The sequence below is a fragment of the Lactuca saligna genome, chromosome 9, assembly GCF_052625555.1.
Source record: "Lactuca saligna cultivar CGN05327 chromosome 9, ASM5262555v1, whole genome shotgun sequence".
NCBI lineage: Eukaryota > Viridiplantae > Streptophyta > Magnoliopsida > Asterales > Asteraceae > Lactuca > Lactuca saligna.
The window spans coordinates 173,058,745-173,073,855 of NC_136425.1; the positions used below are offsets into that span (position 1 = coordinate 173,058,745).

The 15,111-nt window shown below is 39.8% G+C and overlaps 1 protein-coding gene across 1 annotated transcript; it reads right to left on the minus strand.

Moving 5' to 3' along the window:
- Positions 1 to 487: 487 nt before the first annotated feature.
- Positions 488 to 2,277, minus strand: LOC145016940 (uncharacterized). The gene is made up of 4 exons (XM_078975089.1): positions 2,083 to 2,277; positions 1,532 to 1,815; positions 1,288 to 1,375; positions 488 to 1,222 (listed from the first exon to the last, which is right to left on the minus strand). Exons 1-4 carry the CDS (start codon positions 2,275 to 2,277, stop codon positions 488 to 490), a joined length of 1,302 nt encoding a protein of 433 aa, XP_078831215.1.
- Between the last annotated feature and the right edge of the window lie 12,834 nt (positions 2,278 to 15,111).

Here is a 15,111-nt window from a genome sequence, read left to right on the forward strand (position 1 = left end):
AAAAATTATATATTCCTTCACCTGCCCAAGCTTATTTCTGTTCAACTCCATTGATGCATCATCATCTAATTTCCTATCTAAAAAGAAATCTTACCCGAAAACATCAGAAAACTCACAACAGTCCTCAGAAAAAGGACTGCTGGTAAACTCACAGCAGTCCTCAGATAATGGACTGAAGGTACCTAGATAATTAACATAACTATTATCAGAAGTAAATTTAGCATCATTCATTTTAAAATTAACCACTTCCTCATCAAACTCCATTGAAATTATGCCACTAAAACATCTATTTTTGTTTTTGCAGTTTTCATAAATGGTCTGTCTAAAATAATAGAGTTTGTATCTGATATGTCTAAATTAGCCAAGTCCAAAATGTAAAAAACAGCGGGAAAGATCAAAATATTCACTTGGACAAGAAAATCCTCTGGTACACATTTTGAGTGTATTGTCGAGTGATCAGTTAACTAGATAATTGTCCAGGTTTTTGTTAAAAATCCAATTTTAATTTTTCAAAAACGGAATAGTGAAGGATATTGATTGAAGTTCCTAGGTCAAGCATGACTTTTGGAAAATTAAGGTCACCCAATTTACAAGGAATCGAGAAAACTCCTAGATCCTTGTACTTTGGAGGTAAACCCTTTTGGAAAATAACTGAAATATTTTCACCAACTTTTAAAATTTTGTTAGTTTTAAATCTATTCTTTGAATCACATAATTCCTTTAAAAATCTAGCATAACGAGGGATGTGTTTTATAACATCTAAAAGAGGAAGATTTACCTCAACCTTACAAACTATTTCCATAATATCTTCATCCTCTCGCTCGTACTGTGTACTCTTTAGTCGGGATGGGAATGGTGGAAGTGGCTTGTACTCCGTTAGACTCAACATGGCTGGTTTTGGAGTTTCTGTTCCTTCATATTTTTCAACATATTCGTCAACCAAAACTTCTTCATATTCTTCTTCATCCTTTTTTTCTTTATCTTTTTCTTCATCTTCTTCAACTAGAACTTCTTCATATTCTTCTTCAGCTTCTTTTTCTCTTTCAGATACGCTTGGGCCTTCATATTGTTTCCCACTTCTCAAGGAAATAGCACTCACATTGTGATTTGGATTGTTTTCAGTACGCCCCAGTAACTTTCCTTGAGATTCCAAATGTCCCGTAGAAGCGGCAAGTTGAGACACATGTTGTTCCAGATTCTTGATACTAGCTCTGGTTTTGTTCTGGAATGCTTGGGTGCTCGTGGTAACACGTTTTACAATACCTTCTAAGGCCACACTGGAACTACTAGGTTGCTGATTTCATAACTGATTCTGAAACTCGGTTGTTGCTGAAACCGGAGGATGTTGAAATTGTTATCTTTGCTGATATTTGTTCTGATAAAAATATGGAGGCTCATTAAAGTTTTTAATTGTTGGTATCCCCCAACAACTTTTACTGGAGCCACATCCTCTTACAGTAGTGGACATATATATTTTGGGTGTTCAATTTTTAAGCAGATTCTGCATAGTTTCTTTGTAGTTGTTTTTTACTTTGTCGATAATAGAATTGCATTTGTCAACTCAGAAATTTGAGACTCCAGATGAGCATTTCTAACTTCTTTGAAACCTAGTGGCTGATCAATATACCACTCGTCTTTGTTTCCGAAATGCTTTGAATCTATCGCCAACTTCTTGATCATCTCTCTGATTTCTGCTGGTGTCATGTTACTTAGAGAACCACCATTGGAAACATTTATCAGACGCCGCTCCATGGGGATCAAACCTTCGCAGAAGTAGTTGTACAAGTGATAATCAGTGATTCCATGTTGTGGGCACTGAACAAGAAGCTTTTTGAACCTTTCTCAATAAGTATGTAAGGCTTCTCTTCTTCCTTGTTTAATACCAAGGATTTCTCTTCTAAGACTCGAAACTTGCGTTTTTGGGCTTCTCTAAAAATAATTTCATGATTTTCTTCCATATAGTGATCAAAATGGATGGGAGCTCGTACAACCATTCTCTCATTGAATCTTGAAGTGAAAAGGGGAATGCCTTAACTTTGTCTAATCTTCAGTAACAACATGTCGCTTCATTCCAAAACATACCACATGAAATTCCTTAATGAAATTATGTAGGTCTTCGTTTTCTAGACCTCGGAATGTGGGAAGAAGATGTAATAGCCCATATTCGAGTTCGAATTTTTGGGCTTCTGGAGAGGTAATGCAAAGAGGTTGCTGATTAACCTCTTGGGTGGGCCACTTTCTAAGAGTCTTTCCTACTTCATCTCCTACGTTACTCATGGCTGATTTTGGAGAGTTGGGTTATGAAAGTTCTGGTGTTTTTGAAATTTCAGAGTGGGTTTCAAAAGAGTCTATCTTCTCATATTTAACTGAGGGTATTGGAGAGTATGATTTATTGGGGATGTTCGAAGGAGAAGTTGAGGATACTTTCTGAAAAAATGAAAATTTTGGGTTTGGTTTGTTCCACAAGGGACTGCCTTGCGGTGTATTGATTTTTGGAGGTACTGAAGAGGATGAACCAAAGAACCTAGCAAATAGTTGTTTTCTTTGTTGCTTTGTTCTTCAATTTCCTTGTATTTCTTTCAATTTCTGGATCAAAAACTAGAGGTGTACCTGTATGGAAATTTCTTGGCATAAAACTATTAGAAGCACCATGTCCCCGACAATGGTGTCAATTTGTTAACATGTTGTTGCGGATGTATTTAGCAAATAAAATTTCACTGTTGGATGTACTAAAAGATAACATAGGGAAGCAGGATCGAATCTCCAGGGATACAGCCTAACGGTCAATGCTTTTTTGCATCAGTCGTATTCTATTCAGTAAAGTAGAAATTATAAAAGGGGTTTTTGAATTAAACTAAAAACTAAAAGTTGCAGTGAAAATAAACTAAATAAAAATAAATAATAAAAATGAATCCAGTTCTACTACGACTTTCCACATCATGTAATCAGCCAAGATCTGGTTATTTAGAATGTGTTTTATTTAAGTTGGTACTGAGAAAAATTAACAAGCTTTAGTATAATCTCTTTTACCTAGTTAAATTAACCAAAACAAGATCTTAAGTTAACCTTAACTTTTTACTGTCTAATTAAACAAGCTGTTACACTTGAATTTGGCAAGTTTCATATTTAATCTATTCTAAAACGTTTGCAAAATTTGTCCTTAAGCTAGTATGTGGGGCGTACTAGGTGGTACACTTAGTGTACTAGCCTGATAATCATTATGGAGCTAATCCACGTACGTTGGGTGTACGTGGAGTACACATGACATATGTGGAGTACGCATGGCATACATGAGCAATTACGAAACCCTAATTTTTAGGGCTTGCACCCTATATAAACATTATGATAGCCTTATTTTTTCATGTTTAGACAACCTCCACCCTCCCTTGTCCAGAAATCGAAACCCTAGTGAGTTCTTGAGAGTTTTAAGCCATAAAATGTGTTTGTTGGTGCTTTGTGAATGAGAAGAAGAAGCAGACCACTTGGAGTTGTGCTCGAAGCATGAGGATCCAGGATCATCATTTTCTAGTCTTTTGAGGTAAAAAGCTTACAACTTGCTAATCTATGATGCTAGATCTAGTTATATGCTATTTTTTTTTTTGAAGTCCTTGGAGTGATCGTTGAGCTTCTTTATTCACTTTAGAAGTGATTGATGGTAGATCTAGGATTTTTTTGGTCCCTTTGTCCATAAAAATGCAAGCTTTGAGGTGTTTATGGACTCATTCATGTGTTAAGACCCTTTGTTAATCTCTTTTGAGCTCTAGAGCCCCCATTAAGCCATGCATGCATGTAAATTTGACTACTTTACGTGATAAGTCACCTTAAGGAAGTCAGATCTGAGAGTTGGGTTGAATACTTAACTGAATAAGGGCATAGTGATGAAAGTTGGCCAACTGGGGAGTTCGTTGGGCGTACAAGGTGGTATGTTGTGCGTACAAGCCCCAGAGCATGTACTCTAAGCGTACAAGCTGAGTACTCCCCGCATACTCAGCAGTGGGCTTCAGAGTTTTGGGTTTTCGGTATTGGACCCATGTTGGACCTTAGGAGTCTAGGGCTTTGTTGGGCCATCAAAATTCTATTTTGGCTGATGCTATTTTATTGGACTCTTTTGGTTGAACGCTCATGAAGGGATTTGGGCCCAATTTGGAAAATTGGGCCATATTTGGGCCTTAAGTGATCATTTTGGAATTTAAGCCTTTTGGATAGTTTGCTTGGGCCAAGTTAGGTAAAGCGTAAAAAGGTCTTTTACCCTGGTTTGGACTCTTAGTGTAAGTCGGGTTCCAATTATTAATTGGATGATATATTATGTTTATAGTGCGAGGATTTTAACAGACCAACAGCCAGAGGATAATCTGTGAGATTCAGCAGTCTGAGGTGAGTCTTCCTCAATGTGTTTAGCGGGTCGAAGACACGAATTCCGACCCATGATTATTATGTTAGGGTGCTAGATGTTTACGTGACTCTTACATGTGTATATGTTTGTATGCTTAGTGAGTCGGACAAATGGGTAATCTGTATGCCTTTACTTGTTATGCGTGTATGTTTGTATGTTGGGTAGGGCCCTTGTGTGAGTTAGGTCGATGCTTATAATACTCGGTGGTTGGGGCCCATTATGCGAGTTAGGGCAAGACATGTTAAACTCAGTGGGCGAGACCCATGATGCGAGTTAGGGCAGCGCCCATTACACTCATGGAGCGAGGCCCATTATATGTTTGATATGTGTGGTATGTGGTGTTTGGGGAGAAAATCACTAAGCTTTGTGCTTACGATTTTCAGTATATGTTTCAGGTACCTCTGGTGCAAAGGGGAAGAGCTCGGGGTGATTGTAGTGCATACACGATATTGTTCCTCATTTCATGATAACTATGATATTTTATGATGTTTGATACATTAGTTTCATTTGGGTTTTATAATGATATTTTGGGATATTTGTTTTATTAATTTAAAAATGAAGTATTTGGGCCTTAGTTTTGGGACTTTACAAGCTGGTATCATAGCCTTAATTTGAGGGATTTTGACTTACTATCTGGTGTGTCTGAACTCAAATTGAGGACTTGGTAAAGTTTTTTAAAAAGAAATGTTTTTAAAACAAAGGGTTTTCTAATACAAGAAAGGGTGTGATGCATTCAATCGACCGAGCTCAAGTAAGTTTTCCCAAAATACCCATACATGTTATCTGATATGATTTGTATTGTGAATCTGTGAACCACATGCTAGTTAGGACTATGAATCTGCTCAGTATTTGCATGATAGAATGCTAGGAGAGATGCCTTTGTATGCTTATTGTATGAGCTTACAAACTTGCATGCTAGTATTTATCAGTCAGTGATAGGATAGTCTGATTAGGTTATGCTTGGTTCTGATTACTTGATGCTCGAATGTTGCTTGCTTTGTGCTTTTTTGGAGTTCTAACTAGTTTTAGATAACTAGTAAGTGAATATGTTAAGTTACATATTACTGAGACTAGATAATTTTAGAAGATTAGGTTTTAACTCTATTTCTCAACTCTTGTTTGAGTCCAACCATTGTAGTGTGAGACCTCTTATTCGAAGAATTATCTGGTTTTGGTGATATATAATTGTATTCGTGAGCTTTCTAGAGGAAATTAGCAGGAGTTCCTTTTGTAGCTAATAGAGAAGAGTGGTGTAGAGTTTGCCCTAGGAAAACCTAGGAAGAGATTTAGTGTTGGGTGCCTTATCTCTATGAGGGTTGATTGTATGGATATAAAGTGACGTGGCAGATTCAAGGAAATTGTTGGGGAAAGTACAGATAGATGTGGAAGGTAGTATGGGCCTATACTACAGGAATCAGAGGATCTCAAATCAAGGAGAGCTGCAATGAAACCAGGAAGCTTGTAGATTTTGTAATCCATTGATATATTTTGATGCGTATTCTGATGGTTTATATGCTTTGTTTTCAGTATGGTGACTCTTCGAGGCAAACCAGTTGGTAGTTCTGCTGCTGGTGAGGGCTCGAGCTCAGGTTCTAGAGTCAAGCAGTTGGATGATCAGACGAGAGCGTTCATTTCGTTTGAGATTACGTGTTGCATACTTGAGCAGACTCATGTGATATTCGGTACGATCAAGGACGGTATTGTGGAGCTTTTGGAGGATAGTTTGGGCACTTTCTGTTCTACGATTGTGGCCTTGATTGGGGCGTGTTCATTGACCTTCAGGGAGTTCCAGGCATGTGGAGCTCCAAACTATCACATGGCGAAGGACATGATATCGAGTAGGAGGTGGTTAGCGGATGTTGTTAACATCTACCACACCAACAGTTGTCATGAGAGGGAAAATGTCATACCTGCTTCATGTCTTTTGAAAGACAGAGCCCAAGACTAGTAGGAGGAGGTTGGGCGCCATGTTGGTGATGAGGTTTTTGATTCAATGTCATGAGGCGATTTTACGAAGAGATTCAGGGCTGAGATTGCACTAGTGATTGATGTGCAACAATTGGCACGAGAGTTTCAGGATCTCTACCAGACTACTGAGACAGTGGCTTAGATCACCGTGATTTGTTTGGGAGAGGGAATTTTTTGTTCTGCAGTATGTTGTGGATGAGGAGATGAAGAAGGCAAGGTACCATGAGATGTTGAGGAGTGATATTTGGTAGTTTGTGAGCCGATCCAGTTGTAGGACGTTGGAGGATATGATAGAAATGGCAAGGGAGAGAGATATTGATATGGAGATGAAGAGGAATAAGAAGCCAGATTATGTGCAGAGTGTTGAGGGTTCTAGCAGGAGGCCCAAGGTTCTTGATAAGAGGTCAAAAGGATAGCAAGGTCGGGGACGCTATGGCAAGTGCGGCAGGACGCACGAAAGGGAGTGGAGGGTGGGTGGTTCTGGATGCTTCAAGTGTGGCCGGATGGGTCATATCAGCAGAGATTGGATTGCTACTACCATCATCACCCCGGTATCTGATCTGATTTGTTTTTTCATTGCAATCAGAGGGACCACAAGAATGCCCATTGTCTGAGTTTGACTACAGCAAGACTGGTGTCAACACCTGCTCCTGCGACTCTACGAATTACTAAGGCCGCCAGGGCAAGGCGGATGCCACTATGGCGAAGAGCTAGGATTTTTAGCTGACATCCGAGGAGGCTCGTGTATCTCCTGACGTGGTGACAGGTATGTATCTTCTCCTTATCTCTTTATTTATATTAATTTCCTTCTTATATTTATGTGATTTATTTTAGGATCGTTTCTCGTGAATGGTATTTCTGCAATGGTATTGTTTGATTCGGGGGCTACTCAATCCTTTATGTTGCTTTCTCTTCGCAAGAGGTTTTCTGGAGCTCCGGGGGGAGCTGGATTGTCCTTTAGATGTCGATTTTGCAGATGATCAATCCGTCCGGGTAAAAAAGTTTCATCGGGGTTGTATTCTCCAGTTGTTCAGCGAGCAGTACCTGGTCAATTTGGTTCCCATTCCATTGCATGGGAACAAGGTTTTCTTGGGTAAGGATTGGTTGAGCCCTAATGGGGCAGTGACCGATTGTGAGCAGTAGTTAGTTCGGATTCAAACCCCAAGTGGGGGTGAGTTAGTGGTTCAGGGAGAGAGAGCTCAGTGTGGGCCGGTTTTATGTTCAGCAGTGAGGGCCAGACTCTATATTCAGTAGGGTTGTTCCGGATTTCTCGCCTATGTTATGGATACCCATGATAAGGGTAAGGCGATTATCGATGATGTACCTTTTGTGCGGGAATATTTGGATGTGTTCCTGGAGGAGTTTCATGGGGTGCATCCGGAGAGGCAGGTTGAGTTCAGGATTGATCTTCTTCTAGGTGTGGCTCTGATAGCCAAAGCACCGTATCGGTTGGCTCCTCCCGAGATGCAGGAGTTGTCTACACAGCTGCAGGAGCTGTTAAACAAGGGATTCATTCGACCGAGAAATTCGACATGAGGAGCACCGATCTTATTTGTGAGGAAGAAGGATATGTCTCATCGTATGTGCATTGACTACCGGGGGTTGAATAAGGTAATGGTGAAGAACTGCTATCCACTCTCGAGGATTAATGATCCGTTTGACTAGTTTTAGGGTGCATCTTGGTTTTCCAATATTGATTTGTATTTGGGCTATCACTAAATGAGGTTAGAAATGAGGATGTGTAGAAGACAGCTTTACAAACTTGTTATGGTCATTATGAGTTTGTGGTGATGCCTTTTGGGCTCACTAAGGCTCCAGCCGCTTTCATGGATCTCATGAACCGTGTGTGCAGGCCGATGTTTGATCGGTCTGTGATTATATCCAATAATGATATCTTAGTTTATTCCAAGACCCAAGAGTAGCATGAGGAGCACTTGAGGGAGGTTTTGGAGACTTTGAGGAGGTAGAGACTTTTCACAAAGTTCTACAAGTGCCATTCTGGTTGCACGAGGTGCGGTTTCTGGGGCACCTTGTCAACCAGAATGGTATCCTAGTCGACCCGGCCAAGGTCGAGGTCGTGATGCAGTGGGAGGTTCCGAGGTCTTCATCTAAGATTCGGAGTTTCCTTGGTCCAACAGGTTATTATTGGAGGTTTATCCATGATTTCTTCAAGATAGTTGTTCCTTTGACTCAGTTGACAAAAAATATGGTTACATTTTGTTGGGGGCCTGAGTAGCAAGCAACTTTTGAAACCTTGAGGCAGCGGTTGTGTGAGGCACTGATTTTGACTCTGCCAGAAGTTGTTGAGGATTTTGTGGTTTATTGTGATGCGTGGATCACATATTTGGGGGCAGTGTTGATGCAGAGGGGTCGTGTGATCGCCACACTTCGAGGCAGCTGAAGCTTCATTAGGCGAATTATCCGACACATGATTTGGAGCTGGGGGTCGTGGTTTTCTCCCACAAAATTTGGCGACATTAGCTCTATAAGGTCCGTTGTACCATTTACACAGATCAAAAGATCCTGAGGTACCTAATGGATCAGCCAAATCTGAATATGAGGCAGCGCTTATGGTTGGATGTGTTGAAGGATTATGATTGTGAGATCCTTTATCACCCGGGGAAGGCCAATGTGGTGGCCGACGTTGTCAGATGCAAGGCAGTTGCGGCTCCGATCAGGGATATATATTTAAGGATGACCGTGATTACTACCATATTGGAGCGGATTCAGGAGGCTCAGGTCGATGCTATGAAGGAAGAGCTCCAGAAGAGTGAGCGTATTGTGGGTCGGTGGCTTCCTTCGATTATAATAGTTGTGGGTTGTTGACTCTTCATCGACGGGTTTGGTTTCCGTATTGGGGCGCTATGTATCAGGTTTTGATGGAGGAGGCACACAAGTATAGGTTCTTCATTCATCCCGGGGAGACAAAGATGTATCAAGACCTTCGTCCTGATTATTGGTGGCCCTACATGAAGCAGGATGTGGCTTGGTATGTAGAGCGGTGCTTGACTTGCAGGAAAGTCAAGGCCGAGCATCAGCGACCTCATGGCAAGATGCAGCCGTTGGAGATTCTCGTATGGAAATAGGAGGATATTATCATGGATCTCATCACGAAGTTACCTCAGACTGCGTGCGGGGTGGATTCGATTTGGGTCATCGTGGATTGTTTGACCAAGAGCGCTTTTCATCCTGATTCAAGAGAGTATTTCTGTGGAAATATTAGTTGAGGTATATATTAGGGAGGTTGTGGCATGGCATGGGGTTCCGATTTTGGTGATTTCACACAGAGATGCTCAATTTACTTCCAAGTTTTATAAGAGGTTCCATGACAAGTTGGGTACTCGTCTCCATTTCAACACAACGTTCCATCCGCAAACTGATGGTCAGAGCGATCGGACTATTCAGACCTTAGACTATATGCTTCGGGCGTGTGTTTTGTACTTCGGTGGGAGTTGGGATAATTATATTTCGTTAGTGAAATTTTCGTATAACAACAGCTATCACGTCAGCATCGATCGACCTCCTTTTGAGATGCTCTACGGGAAGAAATGTTGGACCCTGATTTGTTGGGGTGAGGTCAGTCAGCGGGTTATGGGGAGTATCGAGGTGGTAGTCGATACCACTGAGTTAATTCAACAGGTTCGGAGTAGGCTCCAAACAGCTCAGAGTCGGTAGAAAAGTTATGCTGACAGACGCCGATCAAATCTAGAGTTCCAGGTGGGGGATATGGTTCTCCTGAAGGTATCACCTTGGAAATGTGTCATCCGATTCAGGAAGAGAGGAAATATGGGCCCCATGTATATTGGTCCTTTCAGGGTTTTGGCCCGGATGGGTCGGGTTGCATATCGCTTGTATCTTCTAGATGAGCTCAATCAGATTCATAGCATGTTCCATGTCTCTTAGCTACAAAAGTGTTTAGTTGATAATTTCTTAGTGGTTCTATTGGAGGATATTCAAGTGGATGGCTGTCTGAATTATATTGAGAGACCGGTGGCGATTCTTGACTGGAAGATGAAAACCTTGAGGAACAAGGTTGTTGAGTTGGTGAAAGTCCATTGGCAGCATTACAAGGGTTCTGAATGGACGTGGGAGCGGAAAGATGAGATGAGGGAGCACTATTTGGAGTTATTTGGAGCAGCGGACTTTGAGGAAGAAGTCTGATTCAAGTGGGGGAGAATTGTAACTCTTGAATTTGGTAAGTTTCATATTTAATCTCTATTCCAAAATGTTTTCAAAATTGGTCCTTAAGCTAGTATGTGGGGCGTATTGGGTGGTACGCTTAGAATACATGCCTGATTATGATCGCGGAGCTCATCCACATACGTCGGGTGTACGTGGAGTATGCATGGTGTACGTGAGCATTTATGAAACCCTAATTTTTAGGGCTTGCACCCTATATAAACCTTATGATAGCCTCATTTGGTCATGTTTAGAAAACCTCCACCCTCCCTTGTCCAGAAATTGAAACCCTAGTGAGTTCTTGAGAGTTTTGAACCATAGAGTGTGTTTTTTGGTGCTTTGTGAAGGAGAAGAAGAAGTGGACCACTTGGAGTTGTGCTTGTAGCTTGATAATCCAGGATTAGATCAACATTTGCTAGTTTTTTGAGGTAAAAAGCTCACAACTTGCTAATCTATGATTCTAGATCTAGTTATATGCTATTTTTTGTTTTTTGAAGTCCTTGGAGTGATTGTTAAGCTTCTTGATTCCTTTTAGAAGTGATTGATGGTAGATATAGGGTTCTTTTCGTCCATTTTTCCATAAAAATGAAAACGTTGAGGTGTTTATGGACTCATGAATGTGTTAAGACCCTTTGTTAAGGTTTTTTAGCTTTAGATCCGCATTAAGCCATGCATGCAAGTAAAGTTGCCAACTTTACATGATAAGTCACCTTAAGGAAGTCAAATCTGAAAGTTACGTTGAAGTCTTAACTGAATAACAGCTTAATGATGAAAGTTGGCCAATTAGGGTACATTGGGCGTACAAGCTAGTAGTTGCGCGTACAAGCCCTAGAGCATATACACTAAGTGTACGAGCTGAGTACACCTCACGTACGAGCTGAGTATTCCCCGCGTACTCAGCAGTGGGCTTCGGAGTTTTGGGCTTTTTGGTATTAGGCCCATGTTGGACCTTTGGAGTCTATGCCTTTTTTGGGTCATCATAATTCTATTTTTGGGCTGATGTTATTTTGTTGGACTATTTTGGTTGAAGGCTCATGAATGGACTTAGGCGCAATTTGGAAAGTCGGGCCATATTTGGGTCGTAGGTGATCATTTTGGAAATTGGGCCTTTTTGATAGTTGGCTTGGTCCAAGTTAGGTAAAGGGTAAAAATGTATTTTACCCAAGTTTGGACTCTTAGTGTGAGTTGGGATCCAATTATTAATTGGTTGTTATTTTATGTTTATAGCGTGTGGATTTTAGCGGACAAGCAGTAAGAGGATTATCGAAGGCAACAATGTCGACCCATGATTATTATGTTAGGTTGATAGATGTTTGTGTGACTCTTACATATGTATGTGTTTGTATGCTTAGTGGGTCGGGCGAATGTGTAATATGTATGCCTTTACTTATTATACATGTATGCTTGTATGTTGGGCGGGGCCCGTTGTGCGAGTTAGGGTGATGCCCGTTATACTCAGTGGGTGGGGCCCGTTATGCGAGTTAAGGCGGGACACGTTATACTCCGTGGCCGAGGCCCGTGATGTGAGTCAGGGTGGGGCCCGTTACACTCATCGGACGGGGCCCATTATATTTTTGATATGAGTGGTATGTGGTATTTGGGGGGAAACTCACTAAGCTTCGTGCTTACGATTTTCAGTATATGTTTCAGGTACCTCTGGTGCAAAGGGGAAGAGCTCGGGGTGATTGCAGTGCACACAGGATATTGTTCCTCATTTCATGATAACTATGATATTTTATGATGTTTGATACATTAGTTCCATTTGGGTTTTATAATGATATTTTGGGATATTGTTTTTATTAATTTAAAAATGAAAATTTGGGGCCTTATTTTTGGGAGGTTACACAAGCTCTTAGTTAAGATCAGAAAAGTTGCATTTAATTTTATGTAAAATTCCCTTCAACACCCAATACTTTTCATAAGCTCGGAAGCGTAAATATATGATATTTCAACTCATATCAGAGTTAAATCCCAAACACGGGACCAATATGTTACTTGTTACTTATTACTAGCTGACAAGAATAATTACAGACTAACAATAATTAAAAACTGATTAACAAGAATGATAAAACCCGATCTATTTGATCAGAGTAACAATAATTAAAATCAAACGTTTATTAAGTTCAAAACTGAAAAATCTAGATAAAAACACAAAAATAAAATCAGATTTGACAAATGATCACATGAAAAGTACTATTTTAATGTAGAACTGAAAACTAGAGTTTAGCCAGACATGACTAAAAATGAATCTAAACTAATAAAAAGAAACATTAACTGAATATCTTCTAAACTAAGTGTATGAGATGATTCACACCCTTCAGATCTTCAGAAATCGCTGAAAGGTATCAGATATAGCCTTCAGAAGTGTTTTTTGTCGTCTGGAACCGTTTAACCTCCGAATCTGATCATGACGGCCATATTTATATGCAAGATAGAAGCTTCCACAGCAAGATATTAGAAAATCTGATCGCAGAATCGGGATATGCAATGCAGTTTTACGATTTTTCCAGATTTACCCTTAAATGATGTACGATGCTATTTTCAACATTTTTAGAGCTTCAGGACTAAAATTCGATCGCATAAAAGGTTTATGCGTTCATAGATTTTGAAATTTCCTCCAGAATTGCGTTTAAATGAAGTACGATATTATTACTGAAGTTTCGAGAGTCGCGTGACAAAAATGCTATCGCAGAAGGCATATATGTGATCGCAAAAATGAGTTTTTCTTTCCAGATGGCTTATTTCGACCTTACAAAACCTTGACACGTTTATGTGAACACTTAAATAGAAATTTCAATCGCAGATTTGGGTTTTTTTGCTTGATTCGGACGCGATTCTTTAGTTTAAGCACTCCAAGTCATTACTTAGCATCATTCTTGAAATACCCTAACTTTCGTACTAAAGACATTTTCACTCCAAAACATGCTACATGCATATTTATAAATAATATTTTACATTGATAGTGTGATTACAAAAGACTGGATACAAACCGACTAAGTTTTAGTATATTACATAACTACCCAGGATATTATAATTTTTTTATATAAACATCAACCCAAATACAAAAGTAATACTATAAACTATTCTAAATCTTCCAACAGTATATGACTATAATGGATTCTCATTACCTGCAATTGTTAAACACTGAGAGGGGTAAGTGAGTTCAATAATAGATATAATATAACGCTATGTCATATACATATCAATATGATAGAAGCAAAGAGGTACAAAGAACAAAAAAGGTAGATGAGTATCATATGACATGCTTTCCATATCATCGAATAATCTGATTCAAAGATATACAATCAATAAGACTTTTGCTCATATGGCATGGAAAAATAACCAATTTATGAATAAACATTTTGGCTGGCAAATTATAGGCTTTCAGCCCTGCCTAGCCTTCTGCCAATGTCATAATGGTAGAAGTCCTTCTCTTACGATATATGCTCTACACGGCCAGAGGCTACATACCTGTACCCAAGTGATGCTTATGTCATACACTTCATGGTCTAAGGTATAACTCATTATCATAATAACACGTGAAAGCACATTGAACATATAACACATAACATACAATTGTTCCTATATATTGAAATCACCGTGAAATAACTAGGGATTAATTTGGGCAGCAACTCGGCTCTAAATATGACTTTCTGCAATGACACTGGGGATTTTAGTTGAAAACCGACCTTACACGGGCAGAGTTTCGACTTGAAAATATAATTTTCTTGGGAACTTCGGGACTTGCTTCGGTTGTCGAGGATGTTACCGGGGCTTTGGGGGGGGGGGGGGGGGGGGGTTAAAAGTGGGCTAAAGAAGGTGTAGAGAATGAGAGATATCAGAATTAGCAAACAAATCCCGAAGGCTTCGTTTTCTATTTATAGGGTCAAATTTTGCGATTCACGATGTGAACCATGCTTGTTCACGTCGTGAGGTTTGATCTCGGTCATCCACTAGGCTTTCCGTGTGTCTTCTAGGCTCGAAACGTGTCGTTCACTGAGTTCATGTCGTGAATGCAGTCAAATTCTCGAAGTTTGTGCTCCGAGTTTCAAAAATCCATATCTTTCGCATACGAGCTCCGCTTTTGACGTTTTTTATATCCATGCGTAGGCAAGATTATGCTCTACATCTTTCATTTAGACTCCGTCGGCTAATTTTGACTTTATTTTTAATATTATATTATTATTATTATTATTTTAACGGACCGAGACAGGAAAAGTCCGTTAAAATTTCATAACTTCTTCATCCGACGTTCGTTTTCGTCTATCTTTTTACCGTTGTACTACTATTGACGAGACCTTCGATTCTCGTTTAGGTTACGTCGGCTAAAAATCACTCGATCTTTATTTCGAGTTTTTAGCTGTCTATCGCTATTCCGAAACTTAGAAAAATCATAACTTCCTCATACGAAGTTAGATTTGGGCGTTCTTTTTAGGAAAATTCTCGGTTTAACAAATAATACAACTTTCATTTATATCACTAAGGCTTAAAATTAGTTTATCAAAAACTCACTTTTTACGTCATTCGGCGTCGTGCCGGTTTTGTCGCGAAACTTCGATTGGTCATAACTT

Bases quoted from the DNA above. Each gene is read 5' to 3' on its own strand.
- LOC145016940 (XM_078975089.1), bottom strand. From the start codon at position 2,277: ATGAGTAACGTAGGAGATGAAGTAGGAAAGACTCTTAGAAAGTGGCCC. The intron at 1,376-1,531 runs GTAAAAAACAAC...TATTTTTATCAG, and splicing joins GCAATTCTATTATCGACAAA to AACAAATATCAGCAAAGATA. The intron at 1,223-1,287 runs GTAGTTCCAGTG...CAAGCATTCCAG, and splicing joins GTTATGAAATCAGCAACCTA to AACAAAACCAGAGCTAGTAT.